The sequence below is a fragment of the Linepithema humile genome, chromosome 1, assembly GCF_040581485.1.
Source record: "Linepithema humile isolate Giens D197 chromosome 1, Lhum_UNIL_v1.0, whole genome shotgun sequence".
NCBI lineage: Eukaryota > Metazoa > Arthropoda > Insecta > Hymenoptera > Formicidae > Linepithema > Linepithema humile.
Genome location: NC_090128.1, coordinates 46459246 through 46486179, shown reverse-complemented (window position 1 = coordinate 46486179; position 26934 = coordinate 46459246). Strand labels below are relative to the sequence as shown.

General features: G+C 38.4%; 5 protein-coding genes across 10 annotated transcripts in view; 2 read left to right on the top strand and 3 right to left on the bottom strand.

Annotated features, from left to right (window-relative positions):
- LOC105669582 (uncharacterized) overlaps window positions 1-13796 on the top strand; it is a 73355-nt gene extending 59559 nt beyond the window's left edge. For 2 of the 3 annotated variants that reach the window (XM_012362623.2, XM_012362622.2), the window contains exons 2-9: window positions 2421-2730; window positions 3841-4284; window positions 6039-6442; window positions 7558-8046; window positions 8151-8499; window positions 8623-9452; window positions 9794-9963; window positions 10427-13796. In XM_012362623.2, coding sequence (XP_012218046.1) covers window positions 2581-2730; window positions 3841-4284; window positions 6039-6442; window positions 7558-8046; window positions 8151-8499; window positions 8623-9452; window positions 9794-9963; window positions 10427-10665 — 3075 coding nt within the window. In that variant the 5' untranslated portion in view covers window positions 2421-2580 and the 3' untranslated portion in view covers window positions 10666-13796. Of the gene's footprint in view, window positions 1-2420; window positions 2731-3840; window positions 4285-6038; window positions 6443-7557; window positions 8047-8150; window positions 8500-8622; window positions 9453-9522; window positions 9658-9793; window positions 9964-10426 lie in introns of those variants that run through there. The other variant, XM_067347293.1, reaches the window with a different exon arrangement.
- A 100-nt stretch (window positions 13797-13896) lies between these two features.
- LOC105669584 (CXXC motif containing zinc binding protein) lies at window positions 13897-15348 on the bottom strand. Of its 2 annotated transcripts, none has more exons than XM_012362628.2 (2): window positions 15022-15348; window positions 13897-14943 (listed from the first exon to the last, which is right to left on the bottom strand). In XM_012362628.2, exon 2 carries the CDS (start codon window positions 14913-14915, stop codon window positions 14430-14432), a length of 486 nt encoding a protein of 161 aa, XP_012218051.1. In that variant the 5' UTR covers window positions 14916-14943; window positions 15022-15348; the 3' UTR covers window positions 13897-14429. The 2 variants fall into 2 exon arrangements, with proteins under 2 accessions (XP_012218051.1, XP_012218050.1); XM_012362627.2 differs by having other exon boundaries at window positions 15018-15341.
- Window positions 15349-15620: 272 nt separating this feature from the next.
- LOC105669600 (BOS complex subunit NOMO3) lies at window positions 15621-21624 on the top strand. 2 transcript variants are annotated; one of them, XM_012362653.2, is made up of 14 exons: window positions 15621-15969; window positions 16060-16159; window positions 16474-16602; window positions 16787-16953; window positions 17031-17184; window positions 17321-17726; window positions 17808-18084; window positions 18163-18344; window positions 18580-19045; window positions 19170-19362; window positions 19484-19629; window positions 19706-19829; window positions 19899-20261; window positions 20348-21624. In XM_012362653.2, exons 1-14 carry the CDS (start codon window positions 15827-15829, stop codon window positions 21056-21058), a joined length of 3561 nt encoding a protein of 1186 aa, XP_012218076.1. In that variant the 5' UTR covers window positions 15621-15826; the 3' UTR covers window positions 21059-21624. The 2 variants fall into 2 exon arrangements, with proteins under 2 accessions (XP_012218076.1, XP_012218077.1); XM_012362654.2 differs by having other exon boundaries at window positions 15624-15969; window positions 18598-19045.
- Window positions 21625-21728: 104 nt separating this feature from the next.
- LOC105669513 (Odorant-binding protein 56b) lies at window positions 21729-22956 on the bottom strand. Its single transcript, XM_067347331.1, has 6 exons — window positions 22798-22956; window positions 22643-22733; window positions 22371-22462; window positions 22190-22292; window positions 21944-22008; window positions 21729-21830 (listed from the first exon to the last, which is right to left on the bottom strand). Exons 1-6 carry the CDS (start codon window positions 22867-22869, stop codon window positions 21813-21815), a joined length of 441 nt encoding a protein of 146 aa, XP_067203432.1. The 5' UTR covers window positions 22870-22956; the 3' UTR covers window positions 21729-21812.
- A 1424-nt stretch (window positions 22957-24380) lies between these two features.
- On the bottom strand, window positions 24381-26680 carry LOC105669595 (general odorant-binding protein 72). 2 transcript variants are annotated; one of them, XM_067347330.1, is made up of 6 exons: window positions 26421-26680; window positions 25605-25692; window positions 25252-25304; window positions 24956-25100; window positions 24682-24746; window positions 24381-24584 (listed from the first exon to the last, which is right to left on the bottom strand). In XM_067347330.1, exons 1-6 carry the CDS (start codon window positions 26478-26480, stop codon window positions 24567-24569), a joined length of 429 nt encoding a protein of 142 aa, XP_067203431.1. In that variant the 5' UTR covers window positions 26481-26680; the 3' UTR covers window positions 24381-24566. The 2 variants fall into 2 exon arrangements, with proteins under 2 accessions (XP_067203431.1, XP_012218066.1); XM_012362643.2 differs by having other exon boundaries at window positions 24944-25100; window positions 26421-26678.
- Window positions 26681-26934: the final 254 nt, after the last annotated feature.

Genomic DNA, 26934 nt, shown 5'->3' with positions numbered 1-26934 from the left:
GACGCGGACGCAGCCGACGAAATATTTATTTCGCGGAAAGCTCTCTGCAGCTTGAAGATTGATAAGCCCCCGTCTAGATCGAGGAGCCTGGCTCCGCGAGTAAATATGCATTGCGAAGCTTGCATATGGCCTGTTACATAGCGTGCAACTTGTATATAGGGAAAGCGTACGTGAAACGCTTTCTCGAGGAAGAAATCACATCTCTCCCATGGATGATGGATGTGAACGAAAAATGTGTAAAGAATAACAAAGTCGATTTATAAATTTTTACAGAAATGGAAAATGTGGTAATGGATTTCAAAAATAGAACGGTTAAAAATGGCAAAAAAATTATAAATAATCACGTTCCTTTCGTAGATGATTAAAATAGGTAATTAAATGTAAGAATAACGCGAATTTTGTAGCAAAATATAAAAATAAATCGTAAAAGTGCTAGAATTGACGAGAAAAATAATAACGCGAATGAAAAGGAAGGCAGGGCAGAGATGAAAAAGAATCGGTAGCGCTTAAAAACGGTGCTAAAATATTAATAACATCTCAGTGAGGGACTGTGTAGAAGCATGGAAATGTAAGCGGAAGGAAAAGACTTATAAATTATTGTAAGTCATTTTGAACCAGAGGGCGAAAGCGCAGAGGTTTGCGACTGTACGGCCACGTACCCGCATTTAATGCCTCACAAAATCTGCCAGCCGCACGAAGTTTAATTAACGCTGCTAATTCTCTGTATATAATGCGTATATAATAAGATTATTACGTTCGAGAGACTTCCGACGCGCACGGCAATTCAAAGTTTGCGGTCTCTGTGCAAAAATGCGTTTAATCATTTTCGACTATGGCCCCCGTCTCTGCCAAAAACTTTCGGAGCGACGAAGCCTTGATTAAAACTCGGCCGGCGCTCCTAATACCTTTTCAACGGTGCCTCTTAAAAGTTGACGACAGCGCCTATCCGCTTATTTCCATAAAGTGATCGTTCTGCCACGAGTTTCCGAAATCGTGCCTGAAACTACAGTCTTAGGCCACGTTTATGCAAATTTACATGCTGGTCTCGTTGAAGCGTCGAAGACGTAAACCGAGGATAAACAAGGGCGGCAATTTGTGCAACGAATATTATAAATCTAGAAAATTGTAAAAGTCACGTGTATATTTTATAAAGCACAGAAATTTAAAAGTAATAATTTAGCTGTACAAAATATTTGGACAGTAATATTTAATCTTATTTCTAAAAGTTAAATCCGAAAACAAGAATAATTTTCATTGGATTTTTCTTACGTCACATCGCTCAATTTTTTTTCAATGGTTAATGCTTTAATATGTAATTAACATCTATATGTAGTATAATTATAGTTATTTAAAATTTTATGTTTCCTAAAAGCGTAATAGATATCCCGGTAACTTTAATGAAATTGGGAAAGGGTTAAAACCAACCTAGTCTTCTCGAACACGTGAGACATTAATTATCCAGTCCGTTAAATTGCGCGGACTCGATAGCCATTTCCTAATTAAATTTAGCTCGCTGATTATCTCCCTGGACGTAATGAGAATGGTCGAGAAGTTCGATGTTTCACATTAAGATGTAACGAAACGAAGAAAATTTATTTCACTCGCACTTCCACAACGATTTCTCAATGGGCTGAAAAATTGAATTCTCGATATTGTTTGAAAGACAAATATACATCGTCACAAATTTTTGCTTATTCTAAATACGTCGTAGAATGTTGAAAGAACGTTGCGATAAATTCCGCATATCCTACACACAGCTTAATAAGTCGGCATTAAAATGAGATCGATCGCTTTTTCCAGTGGCGATCGCATAAATTTGCGCTCTGCGATACGGCAGGATTTACATGGATGTATGTTTGTATCTTCCGTTACAGATTTATCGTTTCGTGGGAAACGAGGCGGTGGCTTATCACGTTGCTCGTTCACATTAGAGCCCGGAAAAATGGCGTGGAAGCGACGACGGCCACTTAGTATGTTAATGCGAGGCGCAAGCTCGTACGTACCTGCGGGAGGCTGTTATTGATGATTCCGACGGCGAAGGAACGTAAAAGTGACTCGACGGCGCAGTCCCGTGTGTAAATAGTCGGTATAACGCGAGATTATAATAATCGTCTCGTGCGACGCGCAACGCCGCAGTGATCTACGAGATAATCCGGGATAGCCGGAGAACCCGACACCGAGCGGGCAATTGCGAGCGTCTGTCGCGTAATGATTAAATTGAATCGACGACCATGCCGAGCGCAATTATACCGCGCGCGGTTCGCATTTCAACCGGAATTGGATTTATAAGATAATTTGTATTATTGAGCTGTGTGACATTTGTGATAATAAATGACAATTTCGGTGTACACAGTTTTTTTTTTTTTTGTTCAAAGTGAGATTGTGAACGATTGTTTGTAAGTAAATCACTCTTGTTGCAGAAATCCCGTTTCACTGTGAAATGGAGCATCCAAGCAGACGTGCGCGCAAATAAACGCGATCGCAGCCGATACCGAGAGCAATAATCACGGGAAGGGTTCCTCTATCCACTTGGGCATTTTCGACGAGGCGCCGCTCCGTTAACCGACATTCGTGTGCAACATGTTTGGGACGAAATTGCGCACGTGGATGGAGGCACACATCGTGCGATCGAAAAAGAAAAAGGATCGGAAGAAGGGCGACAAGGGATTCGACTCGAACTGCAACTCCCCCAGGAGCCACAGCGCCAACAGATCGCCCGCTTTACACCAGGTGAATAAATATCCCGCGATCTTCTCGGTCGCTTTGCGAAACGATTCTAAGATATCGCGAATCTCCGGCGTTGCATTATTCGTTTTGTGCTATTTTACAAGTTGAAATTTTCTGAGCAAAGTAATTTTGTATAAAACCTACTTTTACAATACGTTATCTTCGCGACGCGCGCGCGCGTTTATATCGCCCGACGGAAATTTTTTAAAGTTTCTTACTCCGATAGACGCGTCTAGAAATCTTACCGCAATCCGCATCAATTTATACAATGCTTATAACATTTAACGAAACAAATCGATGAAAGGTAATTTTCCAATGCAATTTCCCAAAATTTTTATATCGTTTCAACAGTCGTTTTTATAAATTTGTGTGTAACATTTTACATCGATTAATTGCTACACTCGCGATCTCTCGATGCGGCACAGCTCTTCAAGCATCTTGAAAAGTGCACGCTCGTTGGATTCATCGTCATTATCGGCAAACTAGTTTGTGAAGTGCTTCCCCTATTTTCCTACTGGTTGCCAGCGTTTGCTCGTTACGCTTGTCTGTTTCTCCGCCAACAGACCCTTACGTCGGCGCTTTCCAGTAAGACCGGCCAGGGCACGTCGACGCTTATCGTTAAGACGGGCAGAAAAAGGGTTTAGTATTCTTTTTCCGACACTTACCGGTGGACGAACTCGCCCTCGTTCTCTCGCGCCAGCCGTCGCAGATTGCCGCAGTATCTTCGGACTTTATGCAATCATCGAACGACTGCTTTAACGAATTGTGTGCATTAGTATAGAGAAAATTGAATTTTTAAGCACACATTTCATAGATTTTTCCTGCAAGCTGTTAAACACATTTGATACTTTTCCAACTTTTTGCATAAAATATCTAAAATTGATAAAAAAGTATGAGAAAAAAAAATGATAGATCCGAGACTGCAAAAAATGACAGAATCTCTTTAATTAATATTCGTAATATACCTCTTCAAAACAAAATTTTTGTAAATGATTAGTGTTTTAATGAAGTATTTCACATTATTTATATTGACTTAAATAGGAATCGATATTGTGAATAAATTTCACGGTAATCGAAATCGTGATTGCACATCCGGAGGAATCTTTTTTCCAGGTACATCCGGTGGATTCGCCGACGAAGAACGTGGACGGTATCCGATTGCACGGGGGCGGCTACGGCGCGTCAGTGACTACTTCATCCGGCACTTCCGGCGGCACCGCCGGAAGCGTGAGCCTTTCCTCGCCGGAGAGCGCGTACTCGACCGGCTACTCGACCGACGGCACCTCGCCCGGCACCAGTTTCCCGCCCGAGTACTATATCAACATCAGGACCGGCACCCACTACTTCCAGAGCAGTAGCGGCGCTACTACCACCACCAACAATAACAATAAGACCAGGGCGAAGAGGCCGCCGGGCGACGCCGCGAGTCTGCTTCCGGCCGGTAGCGCCGCGTCGGGAAATGGAACAGCCGGGGACAGGAGGCAGTCATCCGCGAGCACGACGAACATGACCAGGGATAATACTCAGCAGGAAATACGAACGAGTACGCCGCACAAGGTAAGAGTACATTGTCCGTAAATTAGAATTCAAGCGCGATGAGAAAATTTTGCGGCAATAAACATCAAAATGCGGCTTTGTTCCACAACAAAGCATTAGCGAATACATTTGAATGAAATAAAGTCAACTGCAGCACTTTTCTCTTACTCCAAATATGTCATTTTAAAATGGGAATAATTAAAAAAATATATATATATTTTTACTGAAGAAAAGACACTTTTATGAATCATTTATTAATTAGAATTGCTTATAGTCATATTTTGTGGAAATTTGTAAAATTTTTAACACAATTTCTTGTCAATTGCCTCAAACATATCAAGTTTAAATTCGATCGAAATATTTCCGATACTAATATAATTAAAAAATCCTTAAAAATTGATAATTGCTTTTACGCGCGGCCTTTTCTAAACAAAATTCTAATTCCAATGTTTAAACGGAGGAAGCCGCTAGGAGCCGCGGGCTCTCGCGGAGTTTCAACATGCCTCGATATAATGTATTCACAAGAGGCTTCTTCGTCAAACGCGTCTCGTTCCTTTCAGTCCCTATCTCCCTCAAATAGTTTATAGGCCGAAAGTAAATGCTCCTCGAATACACGGTACGAGATTACCGTGGTTTCGCTCAGACACCCTCCCGCGCGCGCAAAGTCTTAGAGGGGTGCGTTCGTTCGCCATTGAGCCTTTGAGGCCACGAGTTCAATGACATCCGGCCTCTTTTACCAAGCAGGAAGTATACGTTCTGGAGTGACGCGTTTATCGTCACAGTATATATTACGGGTACAAGAGAGAGAGAGACGTAGTTTATGAGTTTCCTCTCGGTGGATCTCAAGCGCGAGCATACCCGAGAAGCGATGATCCATTCTCTTTACGGTGCACGTACTGCTATTTGTCAAGGAAAAACATTTATTAGCCACATTGTTGTATTCTTCTTAAAAAAAGAAACGTGTCCGCGGAAGTGAAAAATTCTGGAAAGGTTATTCCGCTGCACCTTTCCTCGAGATTCACTTCTCCGCCGAGTCTCGCGACTCGAAAGAGGGATGCATTGTCGCGAGACGTGCGCCAGGATATCAGGCGTTAATGGGCGGTAGGAGTGAAAAATGAATCCTTCCTCTTCTGGGTCGTGATCGATTGCGCGCTGCACACACCGTGTCAGGGTACCCTCGTTTCAGCACAATGGGGAGAAACGATCGAGCTTGCGATTTAGATTGACGATAAAGGCGAAAAACCGGAGCGACGAATACAAAAGCGCGATTTTGAAGAAGCTTGATCGAATGAATTCACGCGTGAGACATATTTTATTTTCTTTCATATTCTTTTATATAGAAAAATTAATTTGCAAATTTTGCTGGAAACAAAATTTGTCTTAATATTTTCTACAGATTTGCTTGACACGCAGCGAGACGCTAATTAAATGTAATTTTCTAATTCCAATAATAGCACTATAAGTGTCATACGCGTATTCCTTCTACGCGAATTGTTAGTTTTATCCGATAAATCACGATCTTCACAAAAATATACGTTATTTAAAAAAAAGTGACAATTAATTGATCTCACCGACCTAATTATTTTTATTTAATCGATTTTATTCAATCGATCTTCTGTCTTTTTTTACGTTATAGCACTATTGCATAAGTATGTATCAACGGAAGATTTAATTAACCGCTAATCGGCAAAAATCGTAATCGCTTAATAAACTATAAAGTTGTCGTTTCCTTCATCCCAACGGTTTTTTCATTTCTATCCGCGTTAAATCGGCAGAGCGAAGAAACACCAACGAATCATGGTCAGAGGCAGCAGCAGCAGCAGCAGCAGCAGCAGCAGCGGCAACAAGAGAGTTCTCACCGCAGGACCGAGTCTTATTCCGCCGATTCGAGGAACAGTCTGCCCGTACCGTCTTCGATACCGCCACCGTTGGTCTCACCTCCGGTACAATCGCCGCGCGAGCGTTCCCGCATTCGGACGAATCCGTGGTTGTCGGCGAACTCTTCCGGTTCAAGCACAAACGGCCTCAAGTCACGACTCACCCTGGACGAGAGCAGCAGCAGCTCGGGCTTAAAACTCACGGAGTCGTCCGGTAGCGCCAGTGACGTCAACCTGAATGGCAGGGAGCTTCAAAGCAGGCGGGAGCATCGTCAGGAGAGCCTCAGCGCAGGTCGAAGCCCGTAAGTGATGATGATCTTATTGTATAAATTTTGATTTGCAAATAGTGTAAGATTTCGGAAGAAAGAATTTAACTGTGAAATTAGATATCGATTAAATTGAAAAGTAATATTATTATAATGATTAATTAGATATTGATGACAGGATTATCTGGCTAAAAAGAGAGTAAGAATTAAAATTAGATAAATAATACTAGAGAAAAATTTATAAAAATAAGATATAAGAAATTGCGAGGATAAAAATCTATCGTATTTCTGCAGCAAGCCTCGGAGCCAATTCAATTTTTCATAAGAAAAACTTTTAATTGCGTAAGTTACCGGCCGATGGAAGACGTATCCTTCCAAGAAACGTGTTTCTTTTCACAAACCCACCGGCTTTCCAGACTTCTAGATCTGGAGTCGACTGAAGCAGATGCGATGCACTTAAAGGAAAAGCCAACAGTTAAAAAAGTTTACGAGACAGGAGAGACTTGCGGAACTATTTTATTATCAATTCGTAATTGTGAGAAAAGGGCTTTCGCCCTACACGTGAACGCCTAAGTTAATTATTAATTCGCAATTAACCCCCCACGCGGATCGCTAATTGTCGATCGACGTAATTCCTTTCACAATATGATTATCATTGGTTTGCAAATTGCGCATACATATTTTATATGTTGATAGTGCATTTATAATTTACGCTCGCTTAGAATATAATTATACACTTTGTAGAAACTATCACGCGATCGTAAATTACTAGTCTGCAAAATTTTTTTCTCTGCTTGAAAAATCGGCAGACGATAGTCAGTGATTCGGTTACGATTTATTTAATTAGTTTAGTATATCAAATACGTTGAAATAAAATTGTTTTATGCGTGTATAAATAAAGCAAAATTGCAGTTTATTAAAACCGCTTCCAAACTTTATTCATTGGTAAAAAGTTTTATAAACTCGCACATTCATAAATAAAGCAAGCAAATTAAATAATTTTAAAATAAAACGAGTAAAAATAAAAGATAAAATATTAAATAAAATCAATACTTCCTGTATAGTTCCTCTATTTTTTTTTTACTCTCTTCTATTTGCGTGATAATGTAAACCAGCCTTTGATTAGCAATTTTATCGTGTCTCTCGCGCAGGATCAATCAAAATTGGAGGATCACATCGGGCATGGACCTCCGACCGAAAATTCCTTTGGCTCTGCAACGACGAGCCAGCAGCAGCAGTTCTTCGGCATCCTCGGTGACGCGCAGCATTCGCTCGTCCGAGGACGATATCACGCTGAATGAGATGATGGGCAAGTTCGACGAGAGCTACGTCTACGAGAAGGAGACGGATATTCTGTCGGACAGCGACCCGACCGACTGTGAGGATTACATTGACTCGCTGTCGGACATCGACACCGGCCAGGACGGTGGCGATGAAAACGATCCATTCGAGAACGACGAACTCGATTACATCGACAACGGCTCGTTCCTCGACTTGGACAGTCTCGAGTGCAGCGGCCACTTTCCCAATACCGGCCACTGCACTTACTTTGCCTTCAGCAGCGAGCTCAGCCGCCGCGGCACCCGACTCCGCGAGTCCTTCCTCAAACGTAGGACCAAGGACGAAATTGTGTCTCAAAGGTGAGTTTTGCAAAATTTCTCCTTCGAATTGTCGATAGATATATTTTACGTTTCTCACACCAAACAATGCTGAAATTGTATTGTTGTTCTTGTTACGTTGCCAGAGCCGCAAATGCGAGGGCCAGCGCGAAGAGACAGAGCGCGCGACACAAAAAAATGGACGACAAGCAGAGCGAGAAGCGCAAGAAGAGGATATCGCAGCGTCGCAAGCCCACTTTAGATCGATGCGACGACGAGACAGCGAATTTGAACCGCGTGCTAGTCGAAAGAATGCTGCTGAAAAATTCTGGGTTTAATCAGGGCAGTAGAAGTGTGGGCGGCACGCCGATGTGTCTGCGACGCAGGAAGCACGATGTCAACAAGAATCTCTCGCCGATGAGGCTGAACGGTAATCCGTCGGCAATCAGACCGGCGCCGATTGAGAATGACATTGTAAAGAGACGATCAAACTCGGTGAGGATCCAAAATCTAATTAATGCCACTCTATTCAGTTTCTTAATTAAAGTATGATTAACTTTTCTCGTGTTATGCTCATATCGAGGTCTTAAATTATATTACTTTGTTTCTCTCTTCAAGATAAGCTACGTAAACGGCAACATAGTGCGACGCCATGTAGCTGGCAACACGTACATGGCGACTTTTGCGTCGGAAATCGCACTAATCGAGGCGGACAAGGAGGCCGATCGCAAGTATCGCGAGCTCATCCTCGAAGCGGAGAACATCCTGGTGAGCATGCAGAAGTATCAGAACCCATCGCCGTGCGTGCCGTCGCCGTCGCGCAAGCTGCACAATGGTCTGGCAAACAAGCGCGTCGAGCTTATCAAGAATACGGAGCTGAATATCGAGCTGGCGTTGTCAAAAAGCCGCAATTCCCAACCAGAATTGCAGAGCGGCAGTATCCGGGATCTGGAACACACCAGCCCCAAACGACAATTTACTCAGCCACCGTGCTCGCCGATTCACCGGTTCATGGAAAGAAATTCGCCGGCCAGTTTCGTGCCGAAGGAACCTCCCGCTGCTTACCGGCAACACGAGCTGTCCAAGTGTCCGGATTCGCCGGCGATGCAGCGTAGAACGACGCCGCAGAGTTCGCCCAGCAGAACTCTGATACATCATCAGATGCATCGAGCACGCAACGGCGAACTGGTGGAAGCCAAGGAGTGCAATAGATCGCCTCGGATCGCCTTGAACTGCAACGGCGGACCGAGACTGGAGATGATGAATGTGAACAACTCCCTCGGAGATAAGATGCACATGAACGGAACGTCCCAGAACTCTCTCGCTGGAAATAGAAAGGAGTTTCGCGCCGCGAGAGAACCGACGAAGGAGGAAGGAGTGACATCTAGCTCATCGGATTCCGAAGAGAAATGCGACGTGAGACGAAGGGCTCCATTGATGACTTTCAGGTTGGCAATCGATAAAATCTTGAATAACTGATGTACTTTAACGGAAAATTGCCATTATTGATTTCTTTAGATAAAAAATTGCTTCTTAAGCAATTTATCTAAAACATTGCTGCTTTGTTTTTCACCATGGAATTATTATTCCATATAAAATCCCTGATAGCCAAACGTTAGCAATAAAGTGATCTGATAAAATTAGCGCAATAAGGTAACGAATTTACATTTACTATTAATAGGAATTGATATTGATATTTGATAAAATAATATTAACTTGATATGAAAGTGTGTCGTGGAATAGAAATGTGTAGTCGTTGAATATCTTCAACAGAAAGATGCTTTTGTAGATCGATCGACATGGGTCCGATTAAAGAAGGTTCTTCTTATTGCCCACAAAGCGAACCGGTCAAAAGAAAAGTGTATGCCGGAAGCGCTACATACGGCCGGATACAAAAGACATTGGGCGAGCATGTTATGCTGAGAAATTCTGACGGCGATACAGGGACCGATGATACTGGTATGTACTTTTACATCTACCTTTTTGTAATGTTCGAAGAATTTCCTCGTTTTTCGATAATCATATCATTCTATGCCTGGCATATCTGTTATTTGATAGTACGTAATTGCAATTTCTCAATCTGCTTTAATTTATTTAATCCACAACAAAGTAATAAGTAATATAAATGTCGTGTTCCCTGCTACTTTAAAATCAGGCAAACTATTTCTTTTTTTATTTCCTGAAAACTGATCTATTTTCCCTATTTTGTTTCAAAAAAGCGATAATGAATAACTCTATGGCTTGAAAATAAATTTCTGATATTCTCTGCATTTATTATAATATTTTTGTTTATATTATATTTCATATTATATTTGTCCAGTTTTAAAGTTGTTGCACTTCAAGCTTAGTACAACATGTGAGTTTAATTTGCCTATCGTTGTCAAGCTATATTTCCGTCCATAAACATTGTTTTCGTACGCAGATGATTCGAGGAGATCCCTGAAGGAGAAGGTAGCGCAACTGCGGCAGGAGCGATTGGCGGCCGAGGCGAATGCGAATAACACTCAAGATTCGCAATTCTTCCAGCATCAGCTATCTCAGTTACGGCGACAGATGCTGATGCAGACGATAGAGGGTCTAAAACGCAGCCTCGAAGATCAGTCGGCCACTTTGAAGACCTGTTTAGAGCCGACGAGTCTGTTGACCGATGAGCTACCTTGAAGCTCACCAATCAGCTGACCCATTTCCGATCTGTGCCATGCGATTATGACTGACGAATTTATGACATCGCCCCGCTGGTCGCGAGGGAAACGCTCGTCAGACAGTATCGAAGTCACGGGTACTGTCTTTGGCGGATCCCTGATTGGTCGAGTCGCCGCGCATCGCGAATATTGATCAAGAGCGTAGCGTTTCCTCCATGCGCGCCGAATTATATTGATGCGGTCCTTCTCGAGCTCGGCTATACCGGAGTCAGCTAAATGCTGATGCACACGTTAAATCTATTTTTCTGTCCGTGATGTATCTATGTGATGTATGTGTATGAGAGAGAGAGAGAGAGAGAGAGAGAGAGAGAGAGAGAGAGAGAGAGAGAGAGAGAGAGAGAGAGAGTATCAAAATCGAGTGTTACGTATCCTCGCTGGACATAGTTCCACTTTGTTGTTCGTTTCATACAATAATTGAAATTTCTCACAAATTTTATTTTTTTCACCATTTTGTTTGCAACTTTGCGCGAATAGGTAGACTTCGGTTGCCGCTAGATTAGCTTTCGCTAGCTTGATTCTCATCATTCGATCTATCGTCGCTCCGAAATCCGTCTTTTCGCAGTCATGGCAGACAGGAAACACTTACGGATCGTCGAATATATTAGATTCGTCCTAGAACGCTACGGTAAATTATTGATAATCAATATTATCAAATAATCATGCTAGCAATTAATATTATTACTATTATATCGACATTTATAATAATTAATAATTTTTCAATTAAGTAATGCAAAGTGTAATATACCGATTATCAGTATCTTGGTACGAAATTCGCAATTTCACGAGGAGAGGAAAAGTAGAATGCACTAGTTTGAAACTGCACTAGGCTCTTATAATATCCGTCAACGTTCTAGGACCAAACTTAGACTACTTAACATCTAACGGGCCTATTCACGGGTGTCTGTCTTTGATATACTTTAGAAAAAGCAAGGAAATTTTTAGTGAAAAAGCGTCAAAAGTAAATCGCCTGGACGAATAATATGCCATAATATCAAAAAAAAAAAAAAAAAAAAGCGTAGATCTTTAGTGTATTCATCTAACGGATTTAGTGAATCACGGATTTAGCCGTTACTAGCAAGTAGATGACTCGAAACGTATATACAAGTACATAATCGATTTAGACATTAGGAAGTTAAACGATACGTGCCCAATGAATATGGCCCAGTCCCTGATCGAGGCGTCGAGGAAGGATAATGCTGGGCTAACGTAACGACATTAAGAATTTAATTAACCGTTCGAGTCTCACCGAGATAAATAAACCCCTTACACGTAAGCTCCTTAAGCAAAACATACATCTCTATAACGGATGTGACTAATTTTTATAAGTATTTCTTAAAAAAAAAAATTAAAAAATCAATAATAAAAACTGAGACTCAAAGGGTTAAATAGATCAAGTAGACGAAAACGAGTCGTGTATGAGAAAGCAACGAGAATACTGATCACCAAGGCGAGTTTATCGTGTTCCAGATGAAAATGTAGGTTCAACGCTTTCTTTCTCGGCGCTCTCGATTTTTCCAATTTGATCTGTCGTAGAGTATGACGTATGTAGCGCATGCACACCCGGTACTTTGAAATGGATTGAACGTAGTTATGCGAGAGGCAGTCGTAAAATGGAGTTTTCTACCATGTATATTCCAGTGAAAAAAAAAACTACTACTTTGCTCTTCTCCATCATTGTGTGTCCAATTCTGAAACACGTGTAGTCATTACCTATTTTTAGAGGACAAAAACTGATAATCATTTCTCATGGAGACGCTATAACCAGTTAACATATTACTCGTAATGTTCCTATTTCTACGCGATACTCGTCTCCATTCGGATTCGGAAGCGAATCTTCCCTCGTGAATGATTGTCACCTCTGTCTCTGGTTAAAATAAGCATCCCCCCCCCCCCCAGATTAGTATACCAAAGACGATAGCTTAGCTAGATAGTAGATTAGAACCGTTTAACCGATCAAAAAAAGCACAGCGATGCATATTTATAATATTAGATCACAGTTAAAACGTTTTTAGAGCCTTAATTTGCTAGTAGGATAACTGTCCGAGTTAAGTCAAGCGAATTACAAATCTTCCATGTGAGCCAGAGTCAAGCATTTCATTCCAATGTTGGCAAGAAATTTGCATGTCCACGTATATCGTACTCGTTTAAGTTGTACTTGTAAGCGATTCAAACACGCACAGTTGATTTTTGTTTCAAGCGTATATTTGTTTTTAAAGTTTGTGTTATTTATTTGTCGAACTTGAATCTATTCGGTTCTTTTGGACTCTGGTTACATACGTTGATACGATACTTTCGGTCATAGTGATATTTTTGTGAGAATAGACTGATAGCGTTATCGATTGTTAGATTAAAAATTTTTTAGCGGTTACTTACATGTGATTTGTACGTTAAAGGTTCCCCAAAAACGGCGGATTGTAATACGCGATATATTTATTTGTGTTAGATATTAGGAAGTATAGTAAATGAAAGCATTAGATAAATATAGCGGCAGTAGATTAGGCAATCGTCAAATAAACGAAGTCACATTATTTTCTCTCAATTTCTTCGCGTTTCTAATTTATTTATTATGGTCTTCGTGGTTTCCATTAGATCGTGATTTTTATTTATAGCTTATTGTGGAGACGGACTGTGAGAGCTATTTCGATCACAATCGAAAATCTTACGCGGTACGCTATGAGAAGTTGTTCAAGAGTTTTATACGCGAAAAAAACTGTATATAACATAATTTTTAACCGAAAAAAAAAAAAAACACTTTAGTTTTATAATCGTAAGGCGAATTAATACGTCATTGTCATAAGTTCGATGATTTTTATGCGATCGCATTGACATTCCAAGAATGCAGTTTGGTTGAAAAGACAAGTTGTCGAGATCGATTTGTGAATTGGCAAGCGCACGAATTCAAACGTTGCCCTTGCCGCAAAAACGTCACTAGTCACTTGATTATTTACGCAGGGTATACATCGGCAACTCCGAACGTGTTTGGAAGAAAAGCGGAATTATTGTTGCATACAACATTTCTTGTGTACTAAGCCATTTATGAAATAAAATGGTTTTTTTATATGATTATGAATAAATTATATTATGTCGTTAGATCGGTTTTCCTTCATTCTTCACCTTGACAAGACAGGAATGGAAGATACTTTTCTTAAGAGCATAACATTTTTTACTATGCATAAAAAAATACACCAAGTTAAGAGGATATTTTTATTAAAAGCAGTAATTTTTCTATCACATTGTGTAAGCTTGTCTACAGAAACACATTGAGTAATTGCTATCTACAAGTGTGCATATTTAGTGATATACTTATTCTCATGCATAGAGAGGAACGGAACAAAATTTTCCACAAGTTCAAATTACGAAGAATTATTATAATTTATTATACGATTAACTAAATGTGATTTTCCAAAAATAATTTTTCTAAACAGTAATCAGTAATTCTTTAATTACAGATGGAAAACATGTGGGTCTATTGATAGAAACTCTTGCAGACATAGTTCGCACGACCTCAAGATTAACACAATGCAATGATACAATTATAATATTAATGATTTAAACAAACAAAAATTATATAAAATAGCATGAAAATTGTATATAATTTATAAATATATTTTTATATATTTTTACATATTTACACATAAGAGATGCATTTATCTCATTGATAAAAAATAATTATGAAAAAGTTTAGATAAACCAAATATATGTTTAATGTTATCAAAGCATGATTTACTTGATTTTCTCAAATTTATGCTTGATCTCATATATTCCAACAGGCTCCATAATCTTGTCACAGTAGTCCTCCCATTCACCTTCACTCAAATCTACCTCTGCAAACTCTTTGCCTCCCTCTGCAGCTTTAGCGATCCATCCTTCTCTTGCGGAGAAGTCTGAAGGTTCTATTCCTCGACAATCAAATTTAACAATTGTTTTGAATTTTCCCTGATCATCAGCAATAAAAGATTGAATGGAATCCTCTATTATCGTCATGGAGTTTTCCCGGGAGCAGAGCTTGCACTTGCTCACAAAATGATTGACACCATTGCCTCGTTGCACTGGAATAGACTCGTCCAAGGAAACGTAGTTCCACTTATCTGATGTCTCGCCACAGTTGCCACAAGTGAATTTCAAACACCATCTAAATTCATGTCCTGATGGCTTCAATTCCTCGATGTTGTCCAGTCTGCATGTAATTTGCAACGCTATTTTTACCATTTTGATAATCCTGCGGTGTTTCTGAAATCTTTTATACAAAAAATTACTTAATTATATATATATGAAACAAATCATTTGTATCATATTAGTTTTCTTACTTACGCACAGGAATACTCTATCTAGAATCTTAACTGATAAATTTGCATCAAGTCACGATACACAGAGTAATCCAGTTTTGATGAATCTGAAGGTAAACAAACCGATAACTCTCTGGATTCGCAAGAACAGTTACGTAATCAGAATTTCTAGGTATTACAATTTTGAACTTTTAAATGCACATTGTTTTTCGCATGTGTTTTACATGCATGAACATATTTAAACTCCAAAATGTTTAGCATAAATATCCAAACACGCAGGCAATTCGTCCAAATTCAACCTGATGTAACTGAGATGAATTAAGCTAAGCGAACGCGCGTTAAATTCACTGATGCCAGAATGGAAACACGGCTCCGCACAAACCGTGCAAACAACCGAGAACTACATACAGCTTTGGGCATCGATCATGTAATTTTTCTCTAGGAGCGAAAACGTGAAAAGTGAAAACTTTCATGTAAATTCGATTATTCTATTCATTGAATTTATGTGTAACTTTTATAATTAATATTATATTATAATATTATTATTATTTTGTAATATTAATTAAATTATAGAAATTAATCACAGAAACAAAGCAATAATTAAATTATATTTCATCAAAATTCGAATTTACACCTTCGGATATGCATAAATCGAAGAAACGTGCAATGTTGCTTTCGTTGCCAGTTTGATAGGAACGAGACAGAAAAAAACAATATCTTTGGTCCTCAATTGTGTGCGTCATTCCTTCCATTACGGTTTACGCGAGGCCGCGTTTCCATTCTAGCTGTCTTTTTATGCCTTTTGGTTCAATGTGACAGCAGGTAGCAGCCGATATGATACTGCTTAAACAAAGTTTCATTTTTCTCATTTATTTAACCGCATTATGGACGAGTTCCATCGCTCAGGATATTTTAGGATGCGGTGGTTTCCTAAAGAGTCACGCAGATATAGACTTCACAAAAGTGCACGTAAAACTGTAAGCATGTTTTTTTTTGGAGGTTACCAAGTAGCACTTTCAGCTAATGTACTAATTGAATTGTTAATTTATGAGATAAATTTTCGTCAGGTATACGAAGACTGGTAGTTTAAAAGATCAGACCGAGTGTGCGCCGAACACCGGCTATTATTTTCTACCTCTATATGATAAGGGTGAATACATATTAAAGGTAAAAGATGCATGATCATCTATGGTTCTCGCATTGAGACACATACAATTTATTTGTTATATTATTAGTAATATACTATAGTCTTAATGCATAATACAATTATTTTATTTTCTAAACTAAACTTTTATTTTTATATTATTAGAAATTTGTTTCACAATCTCAAATAAGAAGGGACAAATAAGGATATAAGGCAGAGTTGTATTTTTTTAGTTAATTAATGTCATTTAAAATTTATAGGAAAAATTTTACAATAGCTATTTAGTTGTTAAATACTGTAAAAGATTTTATAAAAATTGTCTGAGTTTTAACATTAGGTAGAACCTCCCAGAGGTTGGAGTTTTGAACCTACAGAGGTAGGATTAAATGTGGATGGTGTTACGGATGATTGCAGTCAGGGAAAAGATATTAACTTCACATTTAAAGGATTTGGTATCACAGGACACGTGAGTAGTAAATTCCTTTTTGTTACATAAGTATATGAGAATATATTTAAAAAGCTGATGTGTTAATTTTCTAACAGTAGTAAAATAATTTGTTATAGCTTGAATATGAAAAATTTATGTATACAGTTAATAATAAAACTTATTTTTGTGTATCTAATTATATGTAAATTATTCCATATTTCAGGTTATTAGTTTGGGTACTAACTCTGGCCCTAAGGGAGTTACTATTTCTTTATATACAGATAGCAATAAACAAGTCCCTGTTAGATCAACGGTAACAACAGAAGATGGCATATTTTATTTTACTCCCATTCAACCTGGAAAGTACATTCTTGTTGCATCTCATGCCAAGTATGTAATCTAATGGTCAATTATACAGTTGATTTTAAGGCACAAGATATCTAAAATTGCATTATATTTCTTAACAGGTGGATAATAAAAAATAATAAAGTTGAAGTAACTGTACAAGAAGGAAATACAGAACTGGCAGAAAACAGTTTGATAGTATCAGGATACGATGTCAATGGCAAAGTCACTAGTGAAAATGAACCAGTGATTGGAGTATCTTTTATTCTTTTCGGCGTAAGATTTGTTTTATTCTTTTTATCAGCAGCATTTTAATAGTTATTAATTGATTTATTTATATAATTTTTTAGGCATAAATTCCAAAGTAAATTTTATCAATATAAATTATATGGAACACAATTTTATTTTACAGAATGGTGTTGCGGAAAAATGTGAAACTACTCATGTAACTAAGGATTTTGAATCCAAAAGACCACTTTGTCACGTAACTTCGGACGATAGTGGTAGATTTATATTTCCCAGTTTGTCTCCTGGCGATTATAAGCTTATACCTCATTACGCCGGTGCCCAGACAAAGTTCGACGTTCAACCGCCGGAATTGTCTTTCAAAGTTAGTCATGGCAGTGTGACTCTCGCTCAAGATTTTAAGGTAACCGGTTTCACGGTCGACGGTCTTGTTCGTAGCTCTACGAACGGGAATCCCTTACCGGGAGCGAAGATATTCTTGTCGCAGAAAGAAATCGCAGTCACAGATAAAAATGGGAAATATGTATTAGATAATATGAAAACTGGCCAGTATACACTCAGAGCAGAGTCTGGTATGCAACATATCATGAAATTTATTATAAGATAACTTGTTGAATTTTTGGAAATTATTGTATCGCCATCATTTGTTTCAGCAAATGTACAATTCAGCGAGAAGACGGTGAAAATATCTCCCAGCTCACCAAAACTTCCGGTGCTGGTACCCTCGGCGTATAAAGTTTCGGGAAAGGTGACCCTGTCGGCGAAAGGAACATTGCATTTCCGTAAATTGTCCATTCAGAATACAGCTGCCACGTTCTACAAGGAGTTGGACACCGATGAGAAAACGGGAGAGTACTCTGTGTATCTTGCGCCGGATAAATATCAGCTGAGTGTAATTGTGAGCACGGAAGAGAAAACTAAAGGCTTACAGTGAGTATAACGAACATAATAAGTCATATGAAAACGTTTATAAAATTATACGTATGATGTAATTACATATTTTTTCAGATTCTATCCGCTGCAACAAACAATTGATGTAACATCTCAACCAATTACCAATGTCAACTTCTTACAATTGAAGGCCACATTAACAGGAACGGTAAATTGTTTGTCAGGAACAGATTGCAGCCAAGCCTCTGTCACCTTAAAAATACTCGACGGAGTTACGATAAAAACGGTACAAGCTAAAGGTGAGAGCTGACAAAAATTCGAATCATTGTTGAATTTTTTCAACATGCTTTCGTAATAACTGCAATAACAAATATGGTTTTGCAAAATAAATCTGGCCTGTCTTATAAATTTTATATTTGTAGTAAGCTCGATAGTTGCTTTATTTCAAATAACTAATGTAAAGAGCTTCCTGCTTATTTGTTATTGCAACAGTGCTTTTAATTCAATACGATACTACTGTCTCTGTCTGTGAAGTTGTTTTCCATTCCGCAGATGGCCAATACAAGTTCACGGACGTGTTACCCGGCCATTACGAAGTGTTGATAGATAACGACGTGTTCTGCTGGGAGAATCCCAGTTACAGAATCTCGATAACGTCGGAACGCGCAGAAGTACCGCCGTTTAAACAAACTGGCTTCTCCATCACTTTCATATCGTCTCACGATACAGCTGTGGAGTATTCTGAGCCCAATAACACGAAACGGATAACTCTACCATTGAGCAAAGGCAGCACGAGGCATTGTGTGCCCAAGTCTGGAGCGTACACTTTTATACCAAAAAGTTGCCATGTGTACGATAAGTCCTCTTACAGTTGGGACACGAGCAATCTTTCCCCGATCTTGCTTCATTCCACGGAACACACTCACAAAGGCAATATTATAAGCTCAAGCGCGCAAAGCGATCTCAGAGTGAAAATCGAAGACACAAACGATAGCGTCACGTGAGCATTGATTTTGACAAATCTTTTTATATATTTTTTTTTATATTTGAGTAATATTGATATCACTGTTAATTCAACGTAGATAGAATGCGTTTATTTCTATTCATTTATTTTTATTGGATAGAATTAGTCCGTTAAAACACGTAAAGATGGACAATGGATACAAATACGAGTTCGAGTTTAAGGCAAAGACTGATAATGTGTACACCATCACTCCTCTGTCAGATATTCTATTGTTCAACCCACAATCTCTGAAAGTCTTTGGCGTAAATGACTGTCACAATGATATTGCAAGTTTTGTTGGTGATTTAGGAAAGGTAGACGATATATTGGTTTAATAATTATCAATATTAATATTATTTAAAGTGATAACTATTATCGGTATATATATTTATTAAAAATAATTTATATTGTTATATTAAGAAAAATATTATTCAGATTATAGCTGGACAAATCTCTCCACCATTGGAAGATGTGACTATACAAATATTTGGGAAAGATAAAGAGTCTCCAATTCACACGTTAATTACACAGAAAGACGGTACTTACAGTATTGGGCCTTTGGATGGAAAAATCGCATACAGGTATATTTTCATCAATGTTAATTTTATAATAATAATTATTATTATTAAGAAAAAATTAGTAATCGCTTGCTATCAGTGTTACAGCTGAAAAGGAGGGTTTTGTGATCACTGGACCTGACGCTAAAGGCGTATTCTTAGCGCACAAATTAGCTGAAATTATCGTGCAAGTTTCCGATATCGCTGACAGCTCCTCGCTGCAGGTATTTTCGATGATTTCTAAAATATCAACGGGTCGAAAATATAGAATTAACACCGTATTTATTTCGCAGGGTGTGCTACTTTCCTTGTCCGGCGGTCAAAGTTATCGCAAGAACAGTATAACTAACGAGGATGGAAAATTCGTATTCAATTCATTGTCTCCGGGCGAGTATTATCTTCGGCCCATGATGAAAGAATACCGTTTCGACCCATCTTCGAAGATGATCAACGTCATGGAGGGGGCGACTGTCAAAGTGAATCTGTTTGGTAACAGAGTTGCCTATAGCGCTTACGGTTCTGTAACGTCTTTGAACGGAGAACCGGAAGTGGGCTTACTGGTCGAGGTTCAGGGTCAAACAAATTGCTCGAATCTTCAAGAAGAAGCTACGACCGAGGAAAATGGCAACTTTAGAATCCGCGGTCTCCAGCCCACGGTGAATAATTTATACTGCTTATGTAACGTACAAAACATTTTTAGTTATTAGTTTACGCGTTGCGTAACGATTTGTTAATTTTACAGTGCACCTACGCCTTCCGCCTGAAGCCGGATGTGGAAAGCAATGCTCATATACAACGCACGAGTCCAAGTTCTCAATTGGTGCAACCAATCGAGGACATTCACGGCCTGCGGTTGATCGCCTTTCATCCGATTTCGCGTACAGACGTCTCGGTGCACATCACGTCCAGTCAACCGGAACATTACCGCACCATCAAGATAAAGCTGTGCCGCGAGGATGCTCCCGACTCGCCGGTGCACATCTCGAAACTGGATGCGCAGCAATCCGCTAGCAAAAATTCCGGGCACTACAACGCCGGTTTCTTGGTGCATTTCCCGCCGTTGCAAGCCGACGGCAGGAAATACTTCGTGCAACTGGAGTCTTCGCTTTCCCAAGCCGTGCATAAGTACCGAACCGTTCCGGTTTACTTCGAGGCCAACTCGTCGTTCAAGTACGTCAAGCTGATGTTTAATGCGGAGCGAAAAGTCGATCAGAGTGATATGAATCAGACGTCAGTGGTCGCATTGCCATTTATCATATTAGTCGCGCTAGCGTTCGTCAATCGCGAGAAACTTTGGACCTTGCTGAACGCGCTGCTCGAGAGACGCTCTAAGCCCACACTGAGTTCTAGGACACCGGTTCAAGCCATTCCCATCGATCCTAGAGCGGACGATATCATAGTCGAACAAATAATGAATATCAACAAGCGGAAGACGAAGCCGCGAAAGACGTAAACCGCGTTTACTATTATTTCAAGTTATTTATTATACTTTTATTGTTTTATAAAAAATATATAAAAGATATAATGAATCGATACAACGTGTAACACATAATTCTAATACATTTCAAAATTTTTGTCAGATGAAATTTAGGCGTTTGATGAGAATGGAATATTTGTCAAATTTGCGTCTGCAGCTAGATTATCCCATATTGAATTTGAAAATGTTGATGAGAAATTTGAATTTAGTTTTAAAAAATCTTGAATGCTCTGTTTTGTGAAAATCTTACAGATGGAAACCACTTTTTCTGGAATGACGCATAGACTGCGATTATCATGTCAGTTTTTAAATGATGTATATATCCATCATTACACTTAAAGAATTAAAAAACTTTCGACATAATATTTTAAGATAAATATTAGAATGCATAATGCACCAAGTCGAACTTGCACTGCATTATCAGATATGTAAATCGTTAAATTGTGTGATATAACACAATATTAAACGCAATGGATACATACGAAAATTACTATTATATCAAATCATGTACAAAGATATTATTAAATGTTTTTACTTTAAAACTTGATTTATTTCATTCCTACTCTGAATACGTATTTTACCCTATTTATATAAATTAAAGAACGAAAAATAAAAGTAAAATATTTAAATATTTTAAAAAAATTGATAATATTTAGATAATTTTATTTTATTATGTTACAATTTACAGATGATGCTCTGGGTTCTTATCATACTTCCAAATACATATTATTTAGATAACGAAGTAGGCCTGGAAAAAAACACAATGAGATAGCGCCTTGCGTTAACAATTATTGAAATTATATATTATCTAATATTTTGTATTTCTATACTAAAATATTCATTGTGCGCCTTTATACATACCACGGGATTTGCTTGGTACATGCATTTGTTGAAATTGAAGCCTATTTCGCAATTGTTAGCACCCTCTGAAATTCACGAAGACAACACAAATAATACGTTAATTCAAATTACATGTAAAATATTAAAAATTATACAAAGGCGGTAAAAATACAAGAAATTATAATTAAAATGGCAAAGAATAAATCCACCGATCTCACGCGCAGACACCGTCCGGCATAGTGCGTTTTACCAAATACTGATACTTGCCTATAGTTTTGCATTCATTGAGCATTTCTTGTCCAATGTGTTTGACCTGTTGCGGCAACATCTTGGTCATGAGTTTGGTGTTAATTTTGCCATCTTTCTTCAGCTAATCACAAAAATAAAAATTTCAGCGATTGATTTATAATTATTATTGTGTGTGGGTTTCTTCTAAAAAATGTCTTACCACTCCTCCTTTCTCCATCACGCACTTGAAGTAACACGCTAATTTCTTGTCATCTGTCGGAAATTCGCCCAATTCTACCTTGTCTAACGTTTCTGCGATAAAAATTGTTAACATTATTAGATGATCTTGTGTAACGATGAATTTGGACAAGAACAAGAAAAAAAATCGATGCAGATTATTCTTGACGATTATTATAACGATTTTTCAGTCATTTCTCTTATGATGAATGAATTTCTTTATCTTTCATTTAACGCGATACTGTTAAAACGTACCGAGCGCTACGCCAACTTCAGCGACGCATTTTTTTCGTATAGGTGCGCCCAATTTTCTTAATTCATCATGCATAGTAGACCAATCTATATCCTATGAAAATATTATCCATGATAAATATCTCGGCAATTTTAATTAGATTCAAATTCATACTCACATCGGTAGAAACAATGACAAGCTGTGCGACGATTAGAGACGCACAAATGAGAATCAAGTTTTCCCTTGCCATTTCCTATTTCATATGTGCACACACAAAGTCGATATTTAATCAAAAATGTTTATTCGTCTACTTAAGATTACTAAGTACGCAGCCGCGCAGAATCATCGCGAATTTATGCGAATCCCAAAAACGAAGTGGGGGAAAATAATTAGCGCTGGCAAAGACAATACTCTCTTAGGAATCAGCTTGATGAATTACGCAAATGTTTAGATGCGCAGATTCAAACCATATAAATTTTACAATTTTAATTTTATTTATATTTTTTACAAATATTTGAGAACAATTTTATTTTATACACAATTGAGGTTTTCATAAAATCATTAATAATTTCTTCTTAAATTATTTCTCCTAAATTATTATTTAGAAAAATATTTAGAAAAAGCCAGATTTAATAAGAATTAATATTTCTTATTAAATATCAATTTGTTATTTTAAAGTAATCAGGAAGAATTTGCAATACTAGAAAGAGTTGGCGGTACCAGGAAGAGTCGGCAATATTTCGTGTAATATGTGTGCAGGTGTAAGCGAGAAGCGTGACGGCAAACATACATATAATTGTAACTTGTAGGAATCGTCAAGTAAAACCTGTCCAATGCTTCCTGAATAATAGTTTCACAAAGATCTCTTCCTGGTTCTGTATTCAATAATTTCACCATTTTCAAAATTATACGTGATTCTTTAATTATGAGATCTGCGTTCGCGTATGGCAGATTAATGTATCAATTAAAATGATACATACTGCTTTAAATGAAATGTTTGTTTTTTAATTATAGTCTATTTACACACAGTAACTCTGTATGTTGTGTAACTTCGCATTATCCTACGCAATCCTATACAATTGAGTCATCTTATGTCGCAAGATTTACAATCAATCAAAGATGATTAAAGATGATTAAATTTTATATAGAAAAATCTTTTAACGATCCAATATGACAGATTCATATCTATTATAATTTTATTAATGACTTTTCTGGTACGCTGCATTTTTTCATCATATCTCAGATAAAGAAAAAAAAATGACTACATTGATATAAAAGGAAAAAGGAAGGAACAGAGTCTGCTGGGGGAAATAAATATTAATAATAAAGCGACTCTCCATATGATTGTTAAGTATAGCACAGTCGTAATATTTCTACTCTGATCGTCACAAAGAACTCGTTTGCGAATAAATGTTTCAAGTGTGTTATAGTTGTAGACCACTTCTTGCATTGCATTTGATCATCAAATGTGACCTCAATCAGCAATTGGAACGTTCTACTTGTGTGTCGCAATTTGTAATATTAAACTCGATCTCATCATCAAGAGCGCCATCAATTTATTACGAATTTACTGTAATAGGCACTTTATATAAATTATACGTCAATCTTCAATATTCAATATCATAATCTGTTAAAAAGAATCTTCCGACTATTTATGCTTCTCTTGAAAAGATATTTAGCATGCCTAAATTTAAGCGCTTTGCGACAAGTATAAATTAAAAAGTATAAGTGACAGGATGGCGATTATAACAGTAGTCGGAATACATTGATTGGATCGTTGAATCTTTTATTTTATCGACACATATACGGTTCACGCAATACGGCGTGTACAGCAGTTACATAATAAAGTGGAAAGTGATTTAAACGTAAAAATCTCAACACATTCGGCGAAATTGTATCTTGAGCATTTTATCTTTGGTCTTCTTGCCGACATCCTTTCGCAACTCGTTAGAACAGATAGTAAGTCTGAAACAAACAGCGAGATCACGCGTGAAGTAATGAATTATGGCCAATCGAATTTGTTGCGACAAATCGACTTAATCGATGATTTAAAATCACTCACCCTCGGAGATTGCTCCGCGTAACATTTGTTGAACGTATAAGCGTATTCGCAATTATCACCTTTCGCTAAAACGGAAAAACGATTGGCAATTAACTGCACCATGAGAGCGTTAGACGACAAACCGTGCAATCGAAATCAAAGTTAAACGATTCAAGTAAAATTTTAAGAAAAAAAAAAAGAAAATCATTTTCAGCACAGGTACAACTTTCGAGCACACGCAATTGGTCGCAGGAATGAACGAAAAAGAAAACAGAGTAGATACCAAAATAGTTACCGATCCCCTTGCATTCACTGATCGCCTTCTCGACTTCAGCTCTATAGGCGGGTATTCTTTGGAAAAACGTCAGCATGCCATTGAGACTTAGCTCCCTTTTGTCGTCGACCAGACCGAATTGTTCCCAGAGACAATACATATAGCACTGCGAGAGAAATGAGAATTGAATAGTTTTAGTCATTTCGGAGCTGCGAGTCCTATATATCTTTGCGTTTCGTCGCTTGAATGTTTGAATAATGATTTGTTTGCAACTAGACATAATTGGCAATTCATGCGCTTTGCGCATCGGTACTCACCTTCAATTGACGTGTTTCCGGCCACTGACCATTTCTTACTGCTTCTATGTCAGCTAAAAGAAGAATTCAATATGCTCGTTGATATGTACATCTTACATTGCGGCCATAAGTTTCCTAACGCTACTGAATGCGAATACAATAAGCGCATAAATCGCACACAATAAATTAATGTCTGTCAATTTTTCTTACGTAAAACTAAACTGAATCTAATTAACCTTAAAACAAAAATTAGATTTTTGCAGAAATTGTTCTATCAATTTAACTTGGAGCAAATACGTGCAGTTTATACAAACTGCAACGTAATTAAAGGAAGATTTAAATGGAAGTGAAAAAATTGTTATCGAGTAAAATACCTGTGGCAACTCCTGTTTGCGTTTGGCAGGCATTGACAACGCTGGCCGCAGTTGCGATCATCTGATCGGAAACGAAGCTGGGTCTCGTCTGCAAAATAGACGATCATTAAGAGCAATAGATAGTAAATTGCGAGAGACGAGCGTTTTCAAACAAGCTACACTGTTCACAGGATATTTTCCTATTTACAACATCCATTCGCAACTTAGTGGAAAATCTAAAAGCGTCATTAAAATGTGATAATCACTTTGTCGCTTAAAGTATGTGATTGTCTTTATAATTATTTTAACGCCGCTTTTAATTTTTCGTTGAATTATTATTCGTTACAATAACATTCTAACACAAAAAGATGAAAAAATATATATCAATATACGATAAAATAAAACAATATTGATTCTCTTTAGTTTTTACACAAACAGACATGCACATTGTAATCATTATCTTGATAAGAAAAATAGCGTCAGAGAGAAATATCGTACGCGTATCGAGCGCGGGATTCATCCCCGGTCGCCCGGGGTCGACAGCCAGCGAGGAAAACAATCCCCTTCCATCCCCCGTCCATCAGCATTTTATCGAATTTCGCCAGAGTTTGAAGACGCATAATCGAATCTAGCTTTCTGATTCTTTTTTTAAATTTTTTTTTTTTTTAAAAACCACAAAAAGATAAAAGAAAAATGTCTATCGATTAACTTTTTAACATACTTTTTTTTCACCGTACAATTTTTGAGAGGTCACAGTACTCTCGCGAGCCTCCTAGATTCGATTACGCCTCGATTTCGAAATTCCGCCACCGCCCCGTTCGCATATTTGGCACGTACCCCACAGGACACTATCCACGCTTGAAGGAGGAAACCCACGGTGATCGCAAGGAGCCTCATCCTTAAATTCTCTCTCTCTCCCGAGCTTCTTATCCTTCTTATCACTTCACGGACCTCTTTCTTCGCTAGCTAGTGGTGCAAGTGCGCTCCCTTTGCCGGCGACGTTTCCGGCGCGTGTCAACTGACGGCGTGCGGAGTGCGCGCCGTGCCCGAGGCGAGGGTGCAACTGAACGTACAGAGATGAGAGAGAAAGAGAGGAGGCGGGTGATTGGGTCCGGGGGTCGGGGTGAGAGATGAAGTACGTGGTCCAGGAGATTGAGAGAGAGAGACGAAGATGGAAGCTGTGAGCCCTGCCGCGCATCCTAGAAGCTGATTCGAGAGCAGGTTGCAAGCTGCTCTCTTTCTCTCTCTCTCTCTCTCCCTCTCCTTCGTTTTCTCGTCCACCGCCCTTGCGCCTATTTCCTAGGCGTGTTTGATTGTGTTCGATAATAGACGCTTCTGATATCAAAATGTA

Bases quoted from the DNA above. Each gene is read 5' to 3' on its own strand.
- LOC105669595 (XM_012362643.2), bottom strand. From the start codon at position 26,480: ATGAGGCTCCTTGCGATCACCGTGGGTTTCCTCCTTCAAGCGTGGATA. The intron at 25,693-26,420 runs GTACGTGCCAAA...TCTATTTTGCAG, and splicing joins CGTGGATAGTGTCCTGTGGG to ACGAGACCCAGCTTCGTTTC. The intron at 25,101-25,251 runs GTGAGTACCGAT...TTTCTCTCGCAG, and splicing joins CGGAAACACGTCAATTGAAG to TGCTATATGTATTGTCTCTG.
- LOC105669600 (XM_012362653.2), top strand. From the start codon at position 15,827: ATGATACTGCTTAAACAAAGTTTCATTTTTCTCATTTATTTAACCGCA. The intron at 16,954-17,030 runs GTATGTAATCTA...ATTTCTTAACAG, and splicing joins CTTGTTGCATCTCATGCCAA to GTGGATAATAAAAAATAATA. The intron at 19,630-19,705 runs GTATATTTTCAT...GCTTGCTATCAG, and splicing joins GATGGAAAAATCGCATACAG to TGTTACAGCTGAAAAGGAGG.
- LOC105669584 (XM_012362628.2), bottom strand. From the start codon at position 14,915: ATGGTAAAAATAGCGTTGCAAATTACATGCAGACTGGACAACATCGAG.
- LOC105669513 (XM_067347331.1), bottom strand. From the start codon at position 22,869: ATGGCAAGGGAAAACTTGATTCTCATTTGTGCGTCTCTAATCGTCGCA. The intron at 22,734-22,797 runs GTGAGTATGAAT...ATATTTTCATAG, and splicing joins TTGTCATTGTTTCTACCGAT to GATATAGATTGGTCTACTAT. The intron at 22,009-22,189 runs GCAAGTATCAGT...CGTGAATTTCAG, and splicing joins CAATGAATGCAAAACTATAG to AGGGTGCTAACAATTGCGAA.